General features: G+C 46.0%; 1 protein-coding gene across 1 annotated transcript in view; it reads left to right on the top strand.

The window, feature by feature from the left end:
- Window positions 1-16790, top strand: part of TRPC5 (transient receptor potential cation channel subfamily C member 5) — a 68431-nt gene extending 51641 nt beyond the window's left edge. Inside the window, exons 7-10 of the mRNA XM_075107247.1 lie at window positions 11389-11595; window positions 11776-11817; window positions 13519-13608; window positions 14393-16790. Coding sequence (XP_074963348.1) covers window positions 11389-11595; window positions 11776-11817; window positions 13519-13608; window positions 14393-15127 — 1074 coding nt within the window. The 3' untranslated portion in view covers window positions 15128-16790. The remainder of the gene's footprint in view (window positions 1-11388; window positions 11596-11775; window positions 11818-13518; window positions 13609-14392) is intronic.
- Window positions 16791-17167: the final 377 nt, after the last annotated feature.

Here is a 17167-nt window from a genome sequence, read left to right as displayed (position 1 = left end):
CAGGTGAACCCCCCGGTGACTGGAAAAAGGGAAACGTTGCACCCATTTTCAAAAAGGGTCAAAAGGAGGATCCTGGGAACTGCTGACCTGTCGGCCTCACCCTGTGCCTGGGAGGATCATGGAACAGATCCTTCTAGAAGCCATGCTAAGGCACATGGAGGACAGGGAGGTGATTTGAGACAGCCGGCATGGCTTCACCAAGGGCAGGTCCTGCCTGACCAGCCTAATGGCCTTCTGTGACGGAGTGACCGCATCAGTGGAGACGGGAAGGGCTACAGATGTCATCTCTCTGGACTTCTGCAAGGCCTTTGACACAGTTGCCCACCTCATCCTTCTCTCTAAATCAAAGAGATATAAATTTGATGGGGGGACTGTTGGATGGATGAGGAATTGGTTGGATGGTCGCATCCAGAGGGCAGTGGCCAACAGCTCAATGCCCAGATGGAGATCAGTGATGAGTGGTGTCCCTCAGGGGTCCGTACTGGGACCAGTGCTGTTTAGCATCTTCATCAGTGACACAGACAGTGGGATCGAGCACACCCTCAGCAGTCTGCAGATGACGCCGAGCTGAGTGGTGCAGCTGACATGTCTGAGGGACGCGATGCCATCCAGAGGGACCTGGACAAGCCTGAGAAGTGGGCCCATGTGAGCCTCATGAGGTTCAACAAGGCCAAGTGCAAGGTGCTGCACCTGGGTCGGGGCATCCCCCGGTATCAATACAGGTGGGGGATGAAGGGGCTGAGAGCAGCCCTGCAGAGGACTTGGGGGTGTTGATGAGAAGCTGGATGTGACCCAGCAATGTGCGCTCGCAGCCCAGACACCCAACCGTGCCCTGGGCTGCATCCCCAGCAGTGTGGGCAGCAGGGCGAGGGAGGGGGTTCTGCCCCTCTGCTCCGCTCTGGTGAGACCCCCCTGCAGCGCTGCCTCCAGCTCTGGGCTCCTCAGCACAGGAAGGGCAAGGAGCTGTTGGAGTGGGTCCAAAGGAGGGCCACAAAAATCATGAGAGGGATGAAGCACCTCTGCTGCGAGGCCAGGCTGAGAGAGTTGGGGGTGTCCAGCCTGGAGAAGAGAAGGCTGTGGGGAGACCTTATTGTGGCCTTTCAGTACTTTTTTTAAAGGGGGCTTGTAAGAAAGACGAGGACAAACTTTGTAGCAAGGCCTGTTGCGATAGGTTTTAAACTAAAAGAGGGTTGATTTAGACTAGATCTAAGGAAGAAATTTTTTACACTGAGGGTGGTGAAACACTGGCAGAGATTGCTCAGAGAGGTGGTGGATGCCCCGTCCCTGAAACATTCATGGTCAGGGTCAGGCTGGATGGGGCTCTGAGCACCCTGCTCTAGCTGAAGATGTCCCTGCTCACCGCGGGGGGGTTGGACTAGATGAGCTTTAAAGGTCCTTCCAACCCAAACCCTTCTGTGATTCTGTGATACCACCATGGTCAAACCACTCCGGGGCTTATTCAGAGAAGCAGAAACATTGCATTTAAGTAAAAAACAAGATGAGCTTGCAATCTTTAGATGACCCCTGGCTGATTTAAGACATTACAGGGAATTTGCTGGCATTTATATGGGCGGGTTCTGTTTTCTTTGGTGCAGTTAACACACCAGTGCCCCACGTGACAGGTCAATAATTCTCTGCCCATTACATGCAAAGCAGTGCAGCAAGGTTTGCTCTTGCTACATGATAGAAGTTGAAGTATCCAGATGGAACCACATAGGTTGCAGCCGCCTGCATTATCCCATCTTTTATTTAGGCCTGACAAGCTCAATTAGCATTATCTTGTGCTTCTGCATCGAGGGGACTTTTGTTAAAAAGGCAGAAGAAAAGAGGAAAAGTGGAAGATAAAGGAAAAATATTACTGAGAAAAAAGCAGTGAAAATCTAGAAGGGATTTGTCTGGGAAGAGCTTTCACCTGAATTTGAGCAATGGGAACAGCTATATTAAGAATCCTCAGAACCGTGACTTTTTAGATGCCAGTGCTTCACAGATTGCCTTTTCAACATGCTGCAGTCTAGCAAATAAGTTGACGCTGGTCATATAAGTGAAGCAGGATACATACAGCTCTGTCCAATTAAACAGGAAGATGTCTAATAGCCTGGGTGCTGTGCTGTGGCTCCTTGTCGCCATTTCTCCGCTCCGGTGCGGTCCCCCGCAGCTGCAGACCCTGCTCTCAGAATCTGGGCAAGAAAGAGGGGCTTTATCTCCCAAATCAGTGCTATCTGCATGGCTCAAAAACCACTTCGAGACTTGAGCTATGTCATATATTTATAATGGCTCCCTTTCTTTTGGCTCAAGGGTATTTAAATGATTGGGATGTTTAGCTAGGATTTTTCATTTCTGAGCAGTTTTTTTCAATTTTGGGCAGCTAAGCTTGTGCACTGCATTTAAGCGACTATGCAAGCAGGCTGACTTCCAGGGGTGTCAGGTACCTCCTTCTCCCACTGGTGCTGTGACCTTTAAAGATTCGGGAAAAGACATAGTCCAGCTCCACTCCTTTGCAGAGGAAAGACAGTTTATGACCACTCATAAAAGCAAAATACTAACGCATTTGGTACCTGAATACGTGTATGTGGTTTCACTGCTTAACTATGGAAGTCTGGGAATGATCATTTTATTCTTTTGGTTACATGAGGAAGGGATATCGGGGCTGTCCGTACATATATATGTGCATAAAAAGGTTGTAAAGCCTAAGGAGGCTCAGAGCCTAAGTGAGTCTCAGGGCTTTGATTCAGGAAAATTCCAGCCACACATGAAAACAGCTCCCAGCGTCCGCCCAGTAATGAATTTACTGTGTTACAACCCTTCTGGTCAGCTCGATATGACCAGATATTCTGGTAAATATTTTTGTAGCATTGGAGCCAGTGGCAAAGAACATCAAATGTGCTTTGTGATTATTCATAATCAGAGTTCAGATCTAAAAGTTACAAATGGCCCCAAATAACACGTTAAATAAACTGTTAGACCTTTAAATACCTTTGTTGCAGCTGAAATCACATCCTTATAATGGCACAGATGGGATCCTGGGACCTGAAACTCACGTGTGGATCCAAACTGAGATTTTTCTTCTTGGGACTACTTTTTCTTGGGGGCGGGGTGGGGAGAAACAAGAAATATATAAAGAGGGTTACAGAGAAGTACCTGATTCTTCTTTGGATCTGGCTCAAGATCTGGCTGAAGACATTTCTTCTTCCTTGGAAGATTCAAATCCCAGGCTGACCGGCTATGCAGAAGAAAATCAAAGATAGTATTCTGGAAATAGTGCAAGGAGAAATGAGAAGTTGCTTTTCTTTTTCTTTTTTTTTTTTTTTTTCCCCTGGTCCTAACTGATTCATCAACACTCAAGCACTCTGGGTTAGACGTACCTTCTCAGCCCATCATTTCTCTACGGGCATGTGTGAATTACTGGGTTTTGACCTGGCTGGAAGTAGTTAAACATTATCAGCACAGATGCACCTTATCTCTCTGACTTTCAGCATGAGAAGAGGCTCTTATCAGGCGGTTATAAAGGAGAGAGAATGGATGGCAGGAAGAACAAAGCCTTAGTGTTATCTTTCTCATTGTTTCTTTCTGCTGAGGCCTTTTTAGAGAACTATTTGTCCGCATGACTTCCCTACTGCTCTGATTTATTTGACTATTAAATAAAAACTGTGCTTTTCTGAAATATGACTGACAAAAAAGGTGTCAGTTCAAATAATTTAACTGCACTAAAACCAGCACAATCCACAATTCTCTGTGTTTTCTCAGATATAATATTCCCTGGACTTCTCATTAGCTATCGTTGTTTCCATCCAGTATGCTGGTGGAAGATGAAAGGTAATTGATATATATAATCTAAATACATTGTGGAATGTAGTGCATTGCAAGCTATAATAAAAATTTTAATGATGAATATATTCTGCACATGGAATATATAAATAGTAGGGATGCTAAAGCATGCATTTTCCAAGTACAAACAAACTGATTCCCCAGAGCTGGGAAAATTGGCCAACTCGCGGTATGGAGGTCCATTCTGGGGAGGCAATGGCCAGTGCAACAGCTCATCTGATAGTTCTGCTGTGGTGTCACTCAGGAGCGAATGCCTGTGCTCGTCGCTTGACCTCGTGTATTCAGAAGCCAGTAATGTTTTTGTTTTCCATTGCAACCAGTGACCTGCCCTGTTTCCATAATTTCCAAGCCTCTCTGGCTGTGCTCCAAAGATGGAGTCCTTTATCCATTTTATTATATAAAACACGGTCGCCGTGCTCTGTGTCTTGTTGATGCTGAACTGGCCATTCCCTTGATCTGTTTGAAGTGATGGACCTCGGACACTGCAAAAATTAAGGAACCTTTTCCTAACTTCCTCTGGTACAGCGTGTTCTTTTATGGGCTCTAACCATGACGGGGATCTTCATCCAGCTTTCAAGTTTTGAGGTTCGCAATCCCATTAATGGCTTATCTGAAATGTCTGCTATGTAAAAATTTAGATGTTGGGTTTTTTCCTCCCTTGTGCTGTTTGATTTCCTCACCTAAGGGCCTTGCTGCCTTCTGCCTTTTACCAGATAAGGATAGCTCTTTTTGGAAACCAAGTCCTTACTTGTATCCTAGCCCAAGAATTCACTTTTCTTGTACCCCAGTGCTGGTATTTATTTATTAGTATTTCTTCAGGACCTGCCTATGCTTCATGAATGTCCTTTTCCTGTTCTGTGCTGGAGCCAGAAGACGCCCCGCATCCCCGGCTGAGCTGCCGTTCTCCCTTCCCGCGCCGCATGCCCTGCCTTTGACTGTTTGCCTGCGTTGCACGCTCGTACACTGGGTTTGCTTTGCAGCTCTCCAAGCATGTTTTCCGTCACATCTGGGCGCTCCTTCGCTTTGTATGTGCCGCTTTGCGTCTGCTGTGGGCTTTTTTCTTCCTGGGGCATTGCCACATGCTCCTCTTCAAAGCCGTGTGTGGTTGGCACGGGGCCACTGCAGCATCCCTAGTGTGAGGGTCTGGGTGCTGGTCAGGACTCATCTGCTTTATCCAGTGCATTTTACCCAGTATGATTTTGTGCTAGACGGTACTTTCATCTCTTCTCTGGCCGTCTCATTCCCTGGCTGTTCTAATTGCTTTTTCTAATGCTAGATTGTCCTCCTTCAGTAATTTTTCTTGTATTATTTCTGAGATTGATCCTATTAAGCTCTTATCCTTCAGTATGTCATCCCCAGCTTTGAAAGCAAAGACATTTGTTGTCAGCTGCAGCTGAATTACCTATGCATTAATTGCCTTTGCAGGTCCCTGATTTTTCTCATAGACTTTTTTTTTTCTTTCTATGATATATTTTTCTTTGAAAAATATTAAGCATCATTTACCTGAAATAGCCAGCTTGGATTTTTGCTGTTTGCTTCTCTGAGCTTGTCATTAAACCCCCAAGCTCTGCTGATGTTATTACCAGTTTGCCCAACACAAATTACAAAATTAACAGCTTTGAAACTGCACAAGAATTGTCTGTGTCGGGTTCTGAAAAGATTAACTTTCTCCTGACCCTCTTTCTGCAACGCTTTCTGTTCAGGATGCACAGGGGTGTATTTCTTGTGCTAGCCTGCTTGAAAGCCATTGCAGATGTATTTTCTATGCTGTTTCCTGCTCTGGGTTTAGCAAAGAGCAATAAAGAGGTACATGAGATGATAGAAATATACTAAATAATAGAGTTTAATGACTTCTCCTACACTACGCAGCGCAGCTAATTACACAGCAAAAAAGCATCTTTGAAGTTCCTGTGCCTCTTGGGCAACAAGCCTCCCTTACTCAGTAACTGCAAATAAGATATGTCAGCGAGCACCTTCTAAAGGAGAGCACTGCGTCTCGTCCTTCCTTCCTAGAGGAAACTACTACGGGTTGGGTGCTTCCTAATCTTGTGGGGCTGCTGCTGGCACCTCCTGGCGCAGCAGCAGAGAGCAGCCCGGCTATCCCTGATGCAGAAATCGCGCCGGCTTCTGCCAGCGTTCCCAGTACAGCAGGAAGGTTTCTTGTGCCTCCTTCCGAGGGACTCAGCCGCGGCCAGGCAGCCTGGTCCTGAGGGCATTGCCACAGCCATCTATATCTGCGTCTGACAGGCAGCAGCCTGATTTCCAGCTTTGCCCACTGACTGTTGTATAATAAAACACAAGAAAGGCGCACACAGCCCTTTTTGTGCTAGCTAGAAAGACGCTAGGTATCTTTATACATCATTCTTTCCACAGGGGCGTGGGGAGGATTTGCATCCCAGGACCACGCTGCTTCCCTCTAGTTAGAGGAAGGGGCAGAAGCCCTTGTGCCCTGCTGTGTAGCACAGAGGAGCTTAAGTAACTCATTGTCTTGTGATTGTTTCGCAGTGGAAAAGTTTGACGATCTCCGAGTGCCTGGGTGCCGAGCGTTACCGTCACCTCAGCGTTGTTTTAGCTGAGTGTTTGTACCAGGCTCTAGACCAGCGTAATCCAGAGCTAACCACAGTGTGCAACAGCAGAGTGCAGGGAGCTGCTGTAACCCGTTTCGGTCTGTCAGCCCTGAGCTAACGTTCACTCAGGACTATCCCAGTGCTTTCAGGGATGCTAATTCAAGAGTCACAAGATCGGGCTCCCAATCTGTCGCAGGCCTCCCATGGGACAGCCCTGTGCTTTGGCTCCTATGCACTAAGTTAAAAGTTACAGCATTTTCCTCCATCAGCTTTCCAGCCACAAGGGAGCTGAAATACTAAACACATGAAGAGGCCGGGGAGCCCAGAAGCTGCAGCAGTGGTAGCCATCTCATAGGGAGAATGGAAACAGCCTTCTGTTGCTGGGGCTCTGCTGGCTGGGTCAGTACAGGCTGAGAAGCTGGCCGGTATTTGGCAAAATATGATCTAAACCATATGGCCCAGCAAGGAGATGGTGATGGAAATCTTTATTAAAAACATTTCACAAAATGTAAACAACAGATTTTTCTCCGCAGAGATAAAGATGGAGATTAATGCTTGAATTATCCTGGATAATTAGTGTAGCAGGTAATTATTTAAAATCTGACACATCTATGAATACATCACTTTGACTGAATTAGAAAATCCTCGCAACTGCTACAGTAAGATGGCTTCAGTGATCCTATGGGGAAATCCATATGGGAAATTAATTCTCACTTCAAATGGCAGAGATTTGCAAGAGGATTATTATGTGGCCGGGATGACACATTCGCATTGTGAGAGTAAGCGATACAGGTTTTTGCTCACAGAGGAGCTGAGTGCTGATTTCTTTGAGTTCATGCGTTCTTTGAGCTTGAGGGCTTGGCCCTCTTAGAAGTAGTGTGTTTATAGCTGAAATGATGAGCAGTGCTTGAAAGAAAATGGTGACAAGAGCAAGGGCAAGAACAACAGGAGCTCAAAGTGAAATCCAAACTTGGATTTAAATTCCTAAAGCAACAAGGTCACACTTGCAAAGCTAGTGAATATTTTTCTTTAGCTTATTATAAATGTTACCAAAACATTGTCATCTAAGAACATTGCATGAGGCGGCACGGGTCTGTGAGGATCCTGTCCTCGCTGTGCAGTGGCTCTGCTCGAAGCTGCTTGCCATGGCGGAGCACTGCCAGGCACATCTTGCACTGCTGAGCTCCCCGTGGTGCACAGAGGCTCCCTGTGCAGGGCAGAGCTCCTGCGCTCCTCCTGTCCTCTCTGTTAGGAGACCCACTTCTTCGGAAGCCTCCCAGGGTTATGGCCCTGCTGGCTGTCCCTGGGAGCTCAACACGCCATCTCCTGTCACCCATCTCTGTAAATCAGCAGCTGAATTCTTTGTTTTGCTTTGCTTGCATGTGTGGCTTCTGCTTTACCTGTTACAGGTGTAAAGCTGTCTTCATCTCTGCCCACAAGTTTTCTGTTTTACCCTTCCAATTCTCTCCCCCATCCCACCGGGGGGAAGCAAGTGGCAGCTGTGTGGGCCTGAGTTGCCGGCTGGGGTTAAACCACACCAACAGAGGGAGAAGCGTTAGGAAAGCTGTAGCTTTGTGTGCAGGTTTCACTGTTTACATCGCTAAAGAGAGCTCTAACCAAGAAAATGGTGGTTTCCTGGCACACACAGACATTCTCAGTAAAATTGAAATGTCTCTTTGCTATGTATTTCCAACACAAAGCTGTTGCCAGGAGCTCTCATCTGATTTGCTCAGGTTCTTGAAACATAAAGGTGAATAATTGAGACAGGCTGAGTTTGTAAACCCTGGGGAATGCACAGCAGCAGCGAAGAGAGAGAAAGAAAGGATACTTTGAGCTTTGTACAGAGGGTCTGTCTTTTAAGGGTGGTTATATTGTACTTGTTGACTGAGACTGCACAGGAGGAAATTAGGTGGGGGCTGGAGCCAGCATCCACCAGCCTCACCCCCAGACACAGGGGTTTGTTCAGACCAACCACAGAACTTGCCCAATGACAAACTCCTGCTGAGTTTCATGGCGCTGCCCTGCACCAGCATTCAGCCCCTAGTCAGGCCCGTGTAGTCCCCTCAAGCTATTTTAAAAGGAAGGAACAAAAAGAAAAAGCACACTGTGCAGAAAGACTTTTTTAGCCCTTTTCTTCCTTCCTTTCCCAGGAACTAATGTGCAGTCCCCAAGCTATTGGCTTGCCTTTTCCTCCTCTACAAACAGCCTCCAGCATCCCCTGCTAAATCACCTCTGCCCAGGACATGCCCTTTTCATAATGTGCTGGAGGAAATTGCTGCCAAGTCACCACACCTGATTCTACCCCACCACCAGCACTGGACTTCTGATGGGCCTTTGTAGAAGGGAAGGGTGAATTTATAACCTTCTTCAAACTACCTTCTCCCTTCTGACTCCTCGATAGGACATTTACACCTACTTCTCGATTGACAAAAAAGTTAAAATGTACCTGTTTCTATGCAAAGTCTTTGCACTCTCCTCCAGCTGCCCCAGACAGTGCTATCAGTGTCGCCAGGTGTCTGTAGTTCCTGCACACTCTGACAAAGGCTCACTCGCAGCAGGGCTGAATAGCTCAGTGCTGGTCTCGTGGAGCTGTTCCTCAACAAAATGCTTTAGATGCTTGAACCAGTAATACAGCTCTTGCCTGCAGCCTTTCCAGGTGCAGCCACCGTTGGGTTTTCCCTGGTAGCGAGCATGTCCGGGTGGACCACGAGGAGCTGCAGTTCAGGCCCCTTCTCTGCCGAGAGAGATGTGATCTCCTGCCTTCCCCGTGGGCAGCATGCCCTCCCCAGCGGCCCCTTGGCTCACCTCGTGTGTGGTGCCCATTCCTTGTCCTTCTTCTCAAGGCTGTTTCGACTGAAGTTGCCCAGCCCAGGAAATGTTCAGGCACAAAGATGGGCGTGAGTACACTTTTAGGACTGAGGAGGGAGCAGCCAGCCCTGCTTCTGGAAGAGGCTGGGACAGCTCTGCCTTTAACTCTGAGCAGTGATTAGGCAGGAGTCGTCCTGTGGGCTGGTTGTGGAGCTCAGAGCGCTAACCCAGACTCTGGGAAGGAGAAACAGCAGCTACATGGCACCAGCTTGTTCTGTTCTCCTCTAGCTCTTCTGAGCTTGCTGCAGCCTGCAGGTAGAGACGAATGAAGAAAAAAATAAGCAGGACTTTTTTCTTTTTTTTTTTTCATTTTTGGTGACAATTATTTCTACTCCTGCAAACTGCATTTTTTACTACCCAGAACTTCATTTCCATCAGCATCAGTTGCTAATACTTCATGGTGATGCTGCAATTTCCCTGCTTACAGGGTCTGATAATGTCTGAGGCAAAAAGGGCCATGGCAGGCTGCTTCTCTTGAGTCTACCTACAGCTTGAAAACAGCCCTTTTGGTAAGCTGTCAGGGAATAGTAGTGTTCTGGGCTGATTGAGACCATCTGCAGAGGCTAATGTGCTCCTGGGCCACTGAGGCAGTCGTTTTAAACAGAGCTGCACATCATTTGAATACACTACTAAAATGGAATTCAGCTGCACCTCACTGTCAAAATGTGAGCATATTTTACCCATGTCAGAGCACTGGAGCGTAGCCAGAAAGCCGGTGTAGTAATTTTTTGGGCATGATGTTCAGCCATATTTTATTAAACTCCCTGTCCTATACTTCAGTGCTTGTTTCTGAGCTGCTGCCCTGCAGCCCAGCACCCTTCACTCAAGAGGGCTGCTTGTGCCAACCTGGGTGAAATCTCCTCAGAAACATAAAATCCCACATTGTCCTTTTCTCCTACCTTGTGCTGTTACTTAGCCTAGATCATCACGGCTTTGGTTTAATCTTGTGTCAGATACTGTTAACGTAAATGCTGAACAGCCTAAAATGTCATATCCATCAGCTTAGTGCTATCCTCTGCAGTGATAACAATACACAAATTTACCATTTAAATTCAGGGTACTATTGTAAGCTGTGTTCAGCACTGCTTGGCTTGAAGGCTTCAAACTATTTCCTTCCTTTCCCATCTAATGTCAGAATTTCTGCAGAACATACAAAAACAGTGGCATTTTTAAACTTTTGAATTAGCGTGAAACAGCCTGAAATCATTTTAGAATAGCTGCAGTATCTCCCCGAATCCAGGCTGCGGGTGGATGTCTCTGCCCTGACGTGGAAGGGAACAGGCAGTTCATTACCGGGCAGAACTGCCTGTTGACTCCACAGCCTAGGCTGCAAATACCTTCATCTGGGGATCATCGTTCTGCTGTCTGTAGCATCGGTGCCTTGCAGAGACTCAGTATTCCTTTCCTGGTGACTGTATGGACCACGTGCCGATCTGTGCAGCTGTAAAATGATGCTATTAACTTTCCACCTTTACTTTGTTGGGATGAAAAACACTGGAGCACAGCAAGCTAGCATGGTGAGAATATAAATGAAAAAAAAAAAACAAACCCAAACCCTGAACAACCAAACAGTAAAATGTCTCCTGTGTTGTGTAAGGATAATGCAGAGGCAAGATTTAAAATATGGCATGCATAAAATGTGTCACTTCCTTGTAAGAGCTGAATTAATGGATGCTATAAAAAAAACAAACAAATCAAAAACCACTATGAAAGATCTTTTTCCAGGGAAGAATGTGAGAATTCATTGGATTTGGATATGAGAAACAAGCATTTGTGATAATTAAAGTGCTAGCAAAAAGCAAAATAGGAAATATGTTTTCTTGCTTCTTGTATTGGCGAACTAATAAGCGCAACCTCTAAAGGATGAAGCCGGGCTTTAGCATGTGAAATGCTTTTTGCTTAGTGTTGCTATCATCTCATTTCTCAGCGGTTGGTATTTTTACACTCTGGCAATATTTCACACTGGTTTTTTTAAGTACAGCCGCAGCGAGGGAGATGGAAGAAGTGATACTGCTTTGCCCGCAGCTGGAGAAATCCTTTATTGCTCACGTGTCACCTCCTCAGCCATGGTGTTTGCTGCAGGAAAGCCTGCCTGAAGCTGTTGATAGTCTCTTTCCTTCTCTCATAGGACCACGCGGATATTGAGTGGAAGTTTGCACGGACGAAGCTCTGGATGAGTTACTTTGATGAAGGTGCCACTCTGCCCCCTCCTTTTAACATCGTCCCGAGCCCCAAGTCAGTCTGGTACCTTTGCAAGTGGATTCACAATCAGCTGTGCCCAGGCAATGACTCTGACAACGAACAGAAGAGGCATGAAAACCTCAAAACATTCACAGTAAGGAGCTGCATCGTTTTAGACTTCATTTTTCAAGGTTGCTTGTGCATGTTCAGGATCGTGAGGGCCCCTGCTTCGCTGGTGCAGGAGGAGGTCGCTGGATCATAACTTGCTAAGAGCCATCAGGAGCTCTAAAGACAGGACTAAGCAGGTAACATACCTGTGCCTCTCTCTTTGCAGGAACGGCACGCAGACAACCTGATTCAGAATCAACATTACCAGGTAAACTCTCGAGCACATAAAGTTTTTACTTGCTGTTTCTTCTTCCTGCTCATTTTCTAATACCTCAATTCTTGCTTGCTTCTAGACTATATTTTGATAAGTGTAGGTCCTTCAAGAGGATTTTGCTTGTCATAGATTGAAACATTTCCTCCTTAGAGGTGGGACGGTTCAGTAAATCGCTCCTAGCCTTTCGCCCCACTGAAGTAGTGGAAAACTTGCCAGGTATCAGTCTGGCTGCTTGAAGTCAATGGTGGCATCCCCATTGCTGTCAGAGAGACCAGGCTGGCATGCCATCCTGATTAAAACTGTTTCTGCAGCATTTTTACACTCTTGGATTGTTCCTCTCCTGCTCTTTTTTGTAAAGCATCCCTAACTCAAACAGTGGTTGGGATTTTCTTTTGTTTTAGACGGCTCAGGAAGGAGGAATGGTTCCTTTGTTGAATCTTGCTGGTTTTGTTTATTCTCAGCCTGCCTGTCATCAAGTACTCATTAAAGTCAGCCTACAAAAGGATGAAACTGTATTAAAAACACCAGCTTCTGTACTTGAATTCAGTGTGATATATTATGCCAGCATGTTGGAAGGAAAAACAGTTCTCCAGAATGTTAGGTGGTATGTTAGGCTATACTGTCAAAAGCCATTAGTAATTTGTCTTACTTAAGACATCTCCTGCTTTTTGAAGAGTATTTTTATCTGAAGTTGATGTTTAATGTAATGAGTCACATTTGACAACAGGCATTTGGTACTTTCTGACTTCCCAGCATAGCTTATGGGTACCAACAGCAGGATCTCTTAAAAAAACCTCCCAGTAAAACCTTGGTGCGGAGACCATCTTCATGCTTGGTGTTGCCGAGACTTGTTCTGTATTTATGAAACGCGAGAAACGAAGGGAGGGTTCGGAGTAGTCTCTTCTGTATCTAGAGATCAACCCCTGTGCATGTTGGCTGGCACAGATAAATGTGCAAGGGCCAAGTACCAGTTTGCTGATGTAAAGCATCAAAGCAGCAGGGAGGTACAGGAACATAGAGCAACACGGATCTCACCCTACCAAAAACCTCTACTGTAACAAATGGCGCAGGTAACACAGAGTGGCGAGAGCCCTTGGAGAAGTCATGAGGGTGTGATTCAGTCCTTGCAGCACCGTCCGCAGACACTGCAGCGGCCTTGAAGGGAGTTTCTAACCTGCCATTAGGGAGCTCCCAGGCAGCTGGCAGATGTGGTTTAACGTGAGCGTGCGTTGCCCCATGGGGTCCTGGCTCTTCTTCAGGGTATTTGTTATCGACGTACCCTCCTTGGCTTTCAAATAACTGATAAACAATCTTCAAATGGCAAGCTTAGCCTGTCAGGATACACAGCATACACTCATGAGACTGGTAACCTTAAAAACTCTCAGCAGCTGAGATTAAATGGCTTAAGGACATTTAAGAACATCAAGAATTTTTTCTCAGCAACTTTTACATCTACAAAACAAGTACAGAATACCTGCTCGCTGTAGTTGCCAACTGAGCATTCAAGATGGAAGGTATATAACCCTTTCCAAAGGTTGGTTTGAAAGAAAGCGTTCTGTTTCTAATGGTAAGTGATTTTGTTTTTAGACAGCAGAGTCAGGACAGCCACTGTCGGTGAGAGCTCAGTGGAACGCAGTAAGAACAGAGTTTGGTCTGAGCCAGCACCTGAATCACTCGTATTGTTTCCTATTCCAGGAAGTGATAAGAAATCTTGTAAAAAGATACGTCGCAGCAATGATAAGAACTTCCAAAACCAATGAAGGCTTAACCGAAGAAAATTTCAAGGTAATTTATTCTTCCTTAAAAATAATTTATTATAGTAATTCAAGGAGCCACTTGCAGAGTTTGCACTAAATTGTTAAGATGATTTGTAACCTGCTGTGGAAATGGGACTATTACTGGAGCTGGGAACACAGATGATGTGCATGTGGGGCTTTTTGAGCAGAGAATATTATTATTTGAGTGTCTTCTCACATGATCACCTTTCAGATTTTGATATACAATATGTTATCACAGAATCACAGGTTGGAAGGGACCTCAGGGATCATTTAGTCCAACCTTTCTAGGAAAACCACAGTGGAAAATAGTAGGAATGAAGTATCTGATTCGAGTCAGCATCACATTCCTAATACTAACCCAGACAGCCAAAGAATGAGTCTGGATTAATGGGTACAAAGAACACTTAGCAGCAAAGCTGAAGTTGGGCCTATCAGCTAAACAGGATTCCTGTGATATTTCTAAATTTCAGCAGTGGTTCCCCTCTTCTATAACTGTCTTATTAGACTTTTTTTTGGGGGGTGGCGATGGGGTGGGCGGAGGGGGCTGGTCAAGAGGGCTGGTCCCACAGCCTTTGGAGACAAGGATGCTGTGAGGTCTCCAGTTCTCAGGATTACCAATACATCATTTTTTTGTGTGTCACTGGATAATGAAGAGGATTGTGGTATTCCTGTAAGGATGATTTGGTGTCAGCCACTTGCATAACCCTGAACAGCACTCCCAGGGAGCGTGATCATTCCTTCATGTCACAGATAAAGCTGCTGAGTGTAACCCATTTCTCCTCTTGCCCTAGGAATTAAAACAGGACATCTCAAGTTTTCGCTATGAAGTTCTTGACCTTTTAGGAAATAGGAAGCCCCAGAGGAGAAGTTACTCTACCAGCAGCACGGAAGTATCCCAAAAGGATGAAACAAATGAGGATGGTGCTGGAAAAAAACCCAAAGCAAAGAGTGTGTCTTTCAATGTAGCCAACAAAAAAAAGGACTTCAATGTATCTGCTCTAATTAAAACTATGTCTGGGATCGATATGGTGGAAGAGAAGCCAAAAAGCAATGGGATCAGTAAGCGCTCCTTTGTCCGAAATGGAAATAGAGTTCAGAGACTTTCCAGCTCCAAGAAGGAGTCCTTTAAGAGACTGGGCCTGCTTTTCTCCAAGATGAATGGACACGTACCCGAACCCAATTCAGAACCCATGTACACTATTTCAGATGGAATTATTCAGCCACACTACATGTGGAAAGACATTAAATATTCTCACATTGATAAAGAGAGAGAAGAGAATTGTTCCAAAAGTGAAATTAACCTCAATGAGGTGGACTACAGGGGGAACACAAGACTTACGGGACAGAGCAAGGAGTGCCCTGTGGTTTGTACCAGCTCCCTTCACTGTGCTTCCAGTATTTGTTCCTCTAATTCCAAACTTATAGACTCGTCAGAGGATGTGTTTGATTCGTGGGGAGAGGCTTGTGACTTGTTTATAAACCAGTGGAAAGACGGGCAGGAGGACCATGTTACAACTCGGCTATAAGTAAAGCTATCGTAACACCCGCTGGAAAACTTAGCCAATTGTTTGTAATTGTTTGCTCTCATCTGACTCAGCATTACTAGTTCCTTTCTGTCCACAGGTGAACAAAAAAGTGTGTAACTACTTACGTTAGCCTATTTTATAGCCATCTGCACCTTTTTTAATTTACTTTTTTTACACTCACAAACACTAAACTGAAGGTTTCCCCATTTATAAGGTCACTATAAACCACAGGAGTCCCTTCGGCTGCAGTCTTAGTCTTCAACCCCCAGAGACTTCAGTTGCGCTGCTGGCTGAGTAAAGGATGTCTCCAGTACCCTCATCATCATCCCACCGCCACTGGGTTATCGCTGCTGCTATCCCACACGATCGGCCCTGCGTCCTGCTCGATCTTCCTCGTCAACACAACCAGCTGGTGAGCAGTGGCTTAGCAGGAGGCTAGGAATCATAGTTAAAATCTTTTTAGAAAGGGTTTCAGGTTATAAACGGCTTTTGTTTTCTTTAAGCAATACAACCTCTCATTCTTTTGTTTGTGTGTGGTTTTTTTCAGGTTATTTATTATATTAATATTGTAAATTGTTACTGAATATGAGACTCCTTTGATCATCCAGCTAGAACATGTTATGATTTGCTTATTTACCTAATATCCCATAAGAAATTCCCCCTGTAGGGAGCAGAATGACCTTCCAGTTGGGCTGACAGCAGAAGCCAGCACCTGGCCTTGCTGCCAACTTCTGTGTAGGTGAACTGACCCCAAACCAGCTGTGGCTGCTTGAAACACAAACCCCGTGTGGGTCTCGTATTCCGACCGGGCTGAACCAAAACCCAGCCCTGAGCCTTGCCCTTATACCCCACACCTCGAGCTGTAGCTGGTTTTTGAGATTCCTAATCTCATTCCACTGCTGCATTCGCTTTTTGCTGCGTCTCTGACAGACGTCGGGCTTTAGGAAGAAAATTGTCCTGGTATATGGCAAGTGCTAAGAGAGATCGTCTTCCCTGGGCCTGTGAGCTGCATTTCTGAAAAGCAACCTAAGCAATAGCAGCTCAAACCGCATCTGCCAGCCTGGAAAGTCTCTGCAGTTCCTTTTCTAAAAAAAAAAAAGAGTGCAGCAGTAGATGTTATCTTTCTTTTCCCCAGTTGTGGCAGGGCCTGGACAGGGCCTCCAGTGTCACTGCTTTTGTGCATCAGAGAGGGGAGAAGGCAACCCCATCAAGGGCAAAATGGGTGAATTTTTGACAGTGATTGGGTTTTTTTTTCCTTTATTTTTAACAATGTGATACTTGAACTTTCTTCTGTGGTGTTGCTAAGAAACACAGATGATTGGCACTTACTTACCACCACTTCAGAGCTGTTATTAGTCAGCTGCTTTCTTGGAGGAAGCAAGCCCTGGCCGGGAGCTCAGAAACGGCCTTCCCATATGGCAGAGCTCCTGCAGTCCCGCGTAAGGCTCTGTTCCCAGGAGAGCTTACATGAGCTGGAGCGTATCCCAAGGGTGGCTGCCAAAAAGCACCTTTTCTGTGACCTGTGCGTTCCATTTGTAAAGGCACAATGCTGGAAAAATCTACACCTACCATTGGCACTGGTCAGATTTTACCAGCAAGGGGCAGGAGCAGCTCTCACGGCAGGATGGAGGGGCAGGAGAGGGATTTCTCACTGCAGCGGTCCCCCCCCGCCCAGAAGAGATGCTGGGATGCCTGCAGCTGGATACTCTCCCTTTTAAACCTGGTTCCCTCTTCTCGTTAAGGAAACCCCCCTGGGCACCTGTACGGCATTACCTAAAGGTCACGGTGGGGCACGCCTACACCAGAGAGGGCAACGTGAATGATGCAGCCAGCCCCTGTAGCAATGCTGCGGATGCCAACACACCGCACTCATGGGAGGTTTTCGCTACGGACCTCAAGTTGGAGGCCATGGCTCGAGGCTGGCTCTGGAGTCAAGAAAAATGAGCAACTAGGAGCAGAGGCTCAAAAACGTTTCTGTGTTCCTTGCTTTTAACCCACGCCAGCCGTGCTACCAGCACGCAGTATAAATCCCCAAATATT

This window comes from Phalacrocorax aristotelis, chromosome 11 (assembly GCF_949628215.1).
Source record: "Phalacrocorax aristotelis chromosome 11, bGulAri2.1, whole genome shotgun sequence".
Lineage (NCBI taxonomy): Eukaryota > Metazoa > Chordata > Aves > Suliformes > Phalacrocoracidae > Phalacrocorax > Phalacrocorax aristotelis.
Note: the sequence above shows the minus strand (reverse complement) of the source record. Positions and strands in the feature narration are given on the sequence as shown.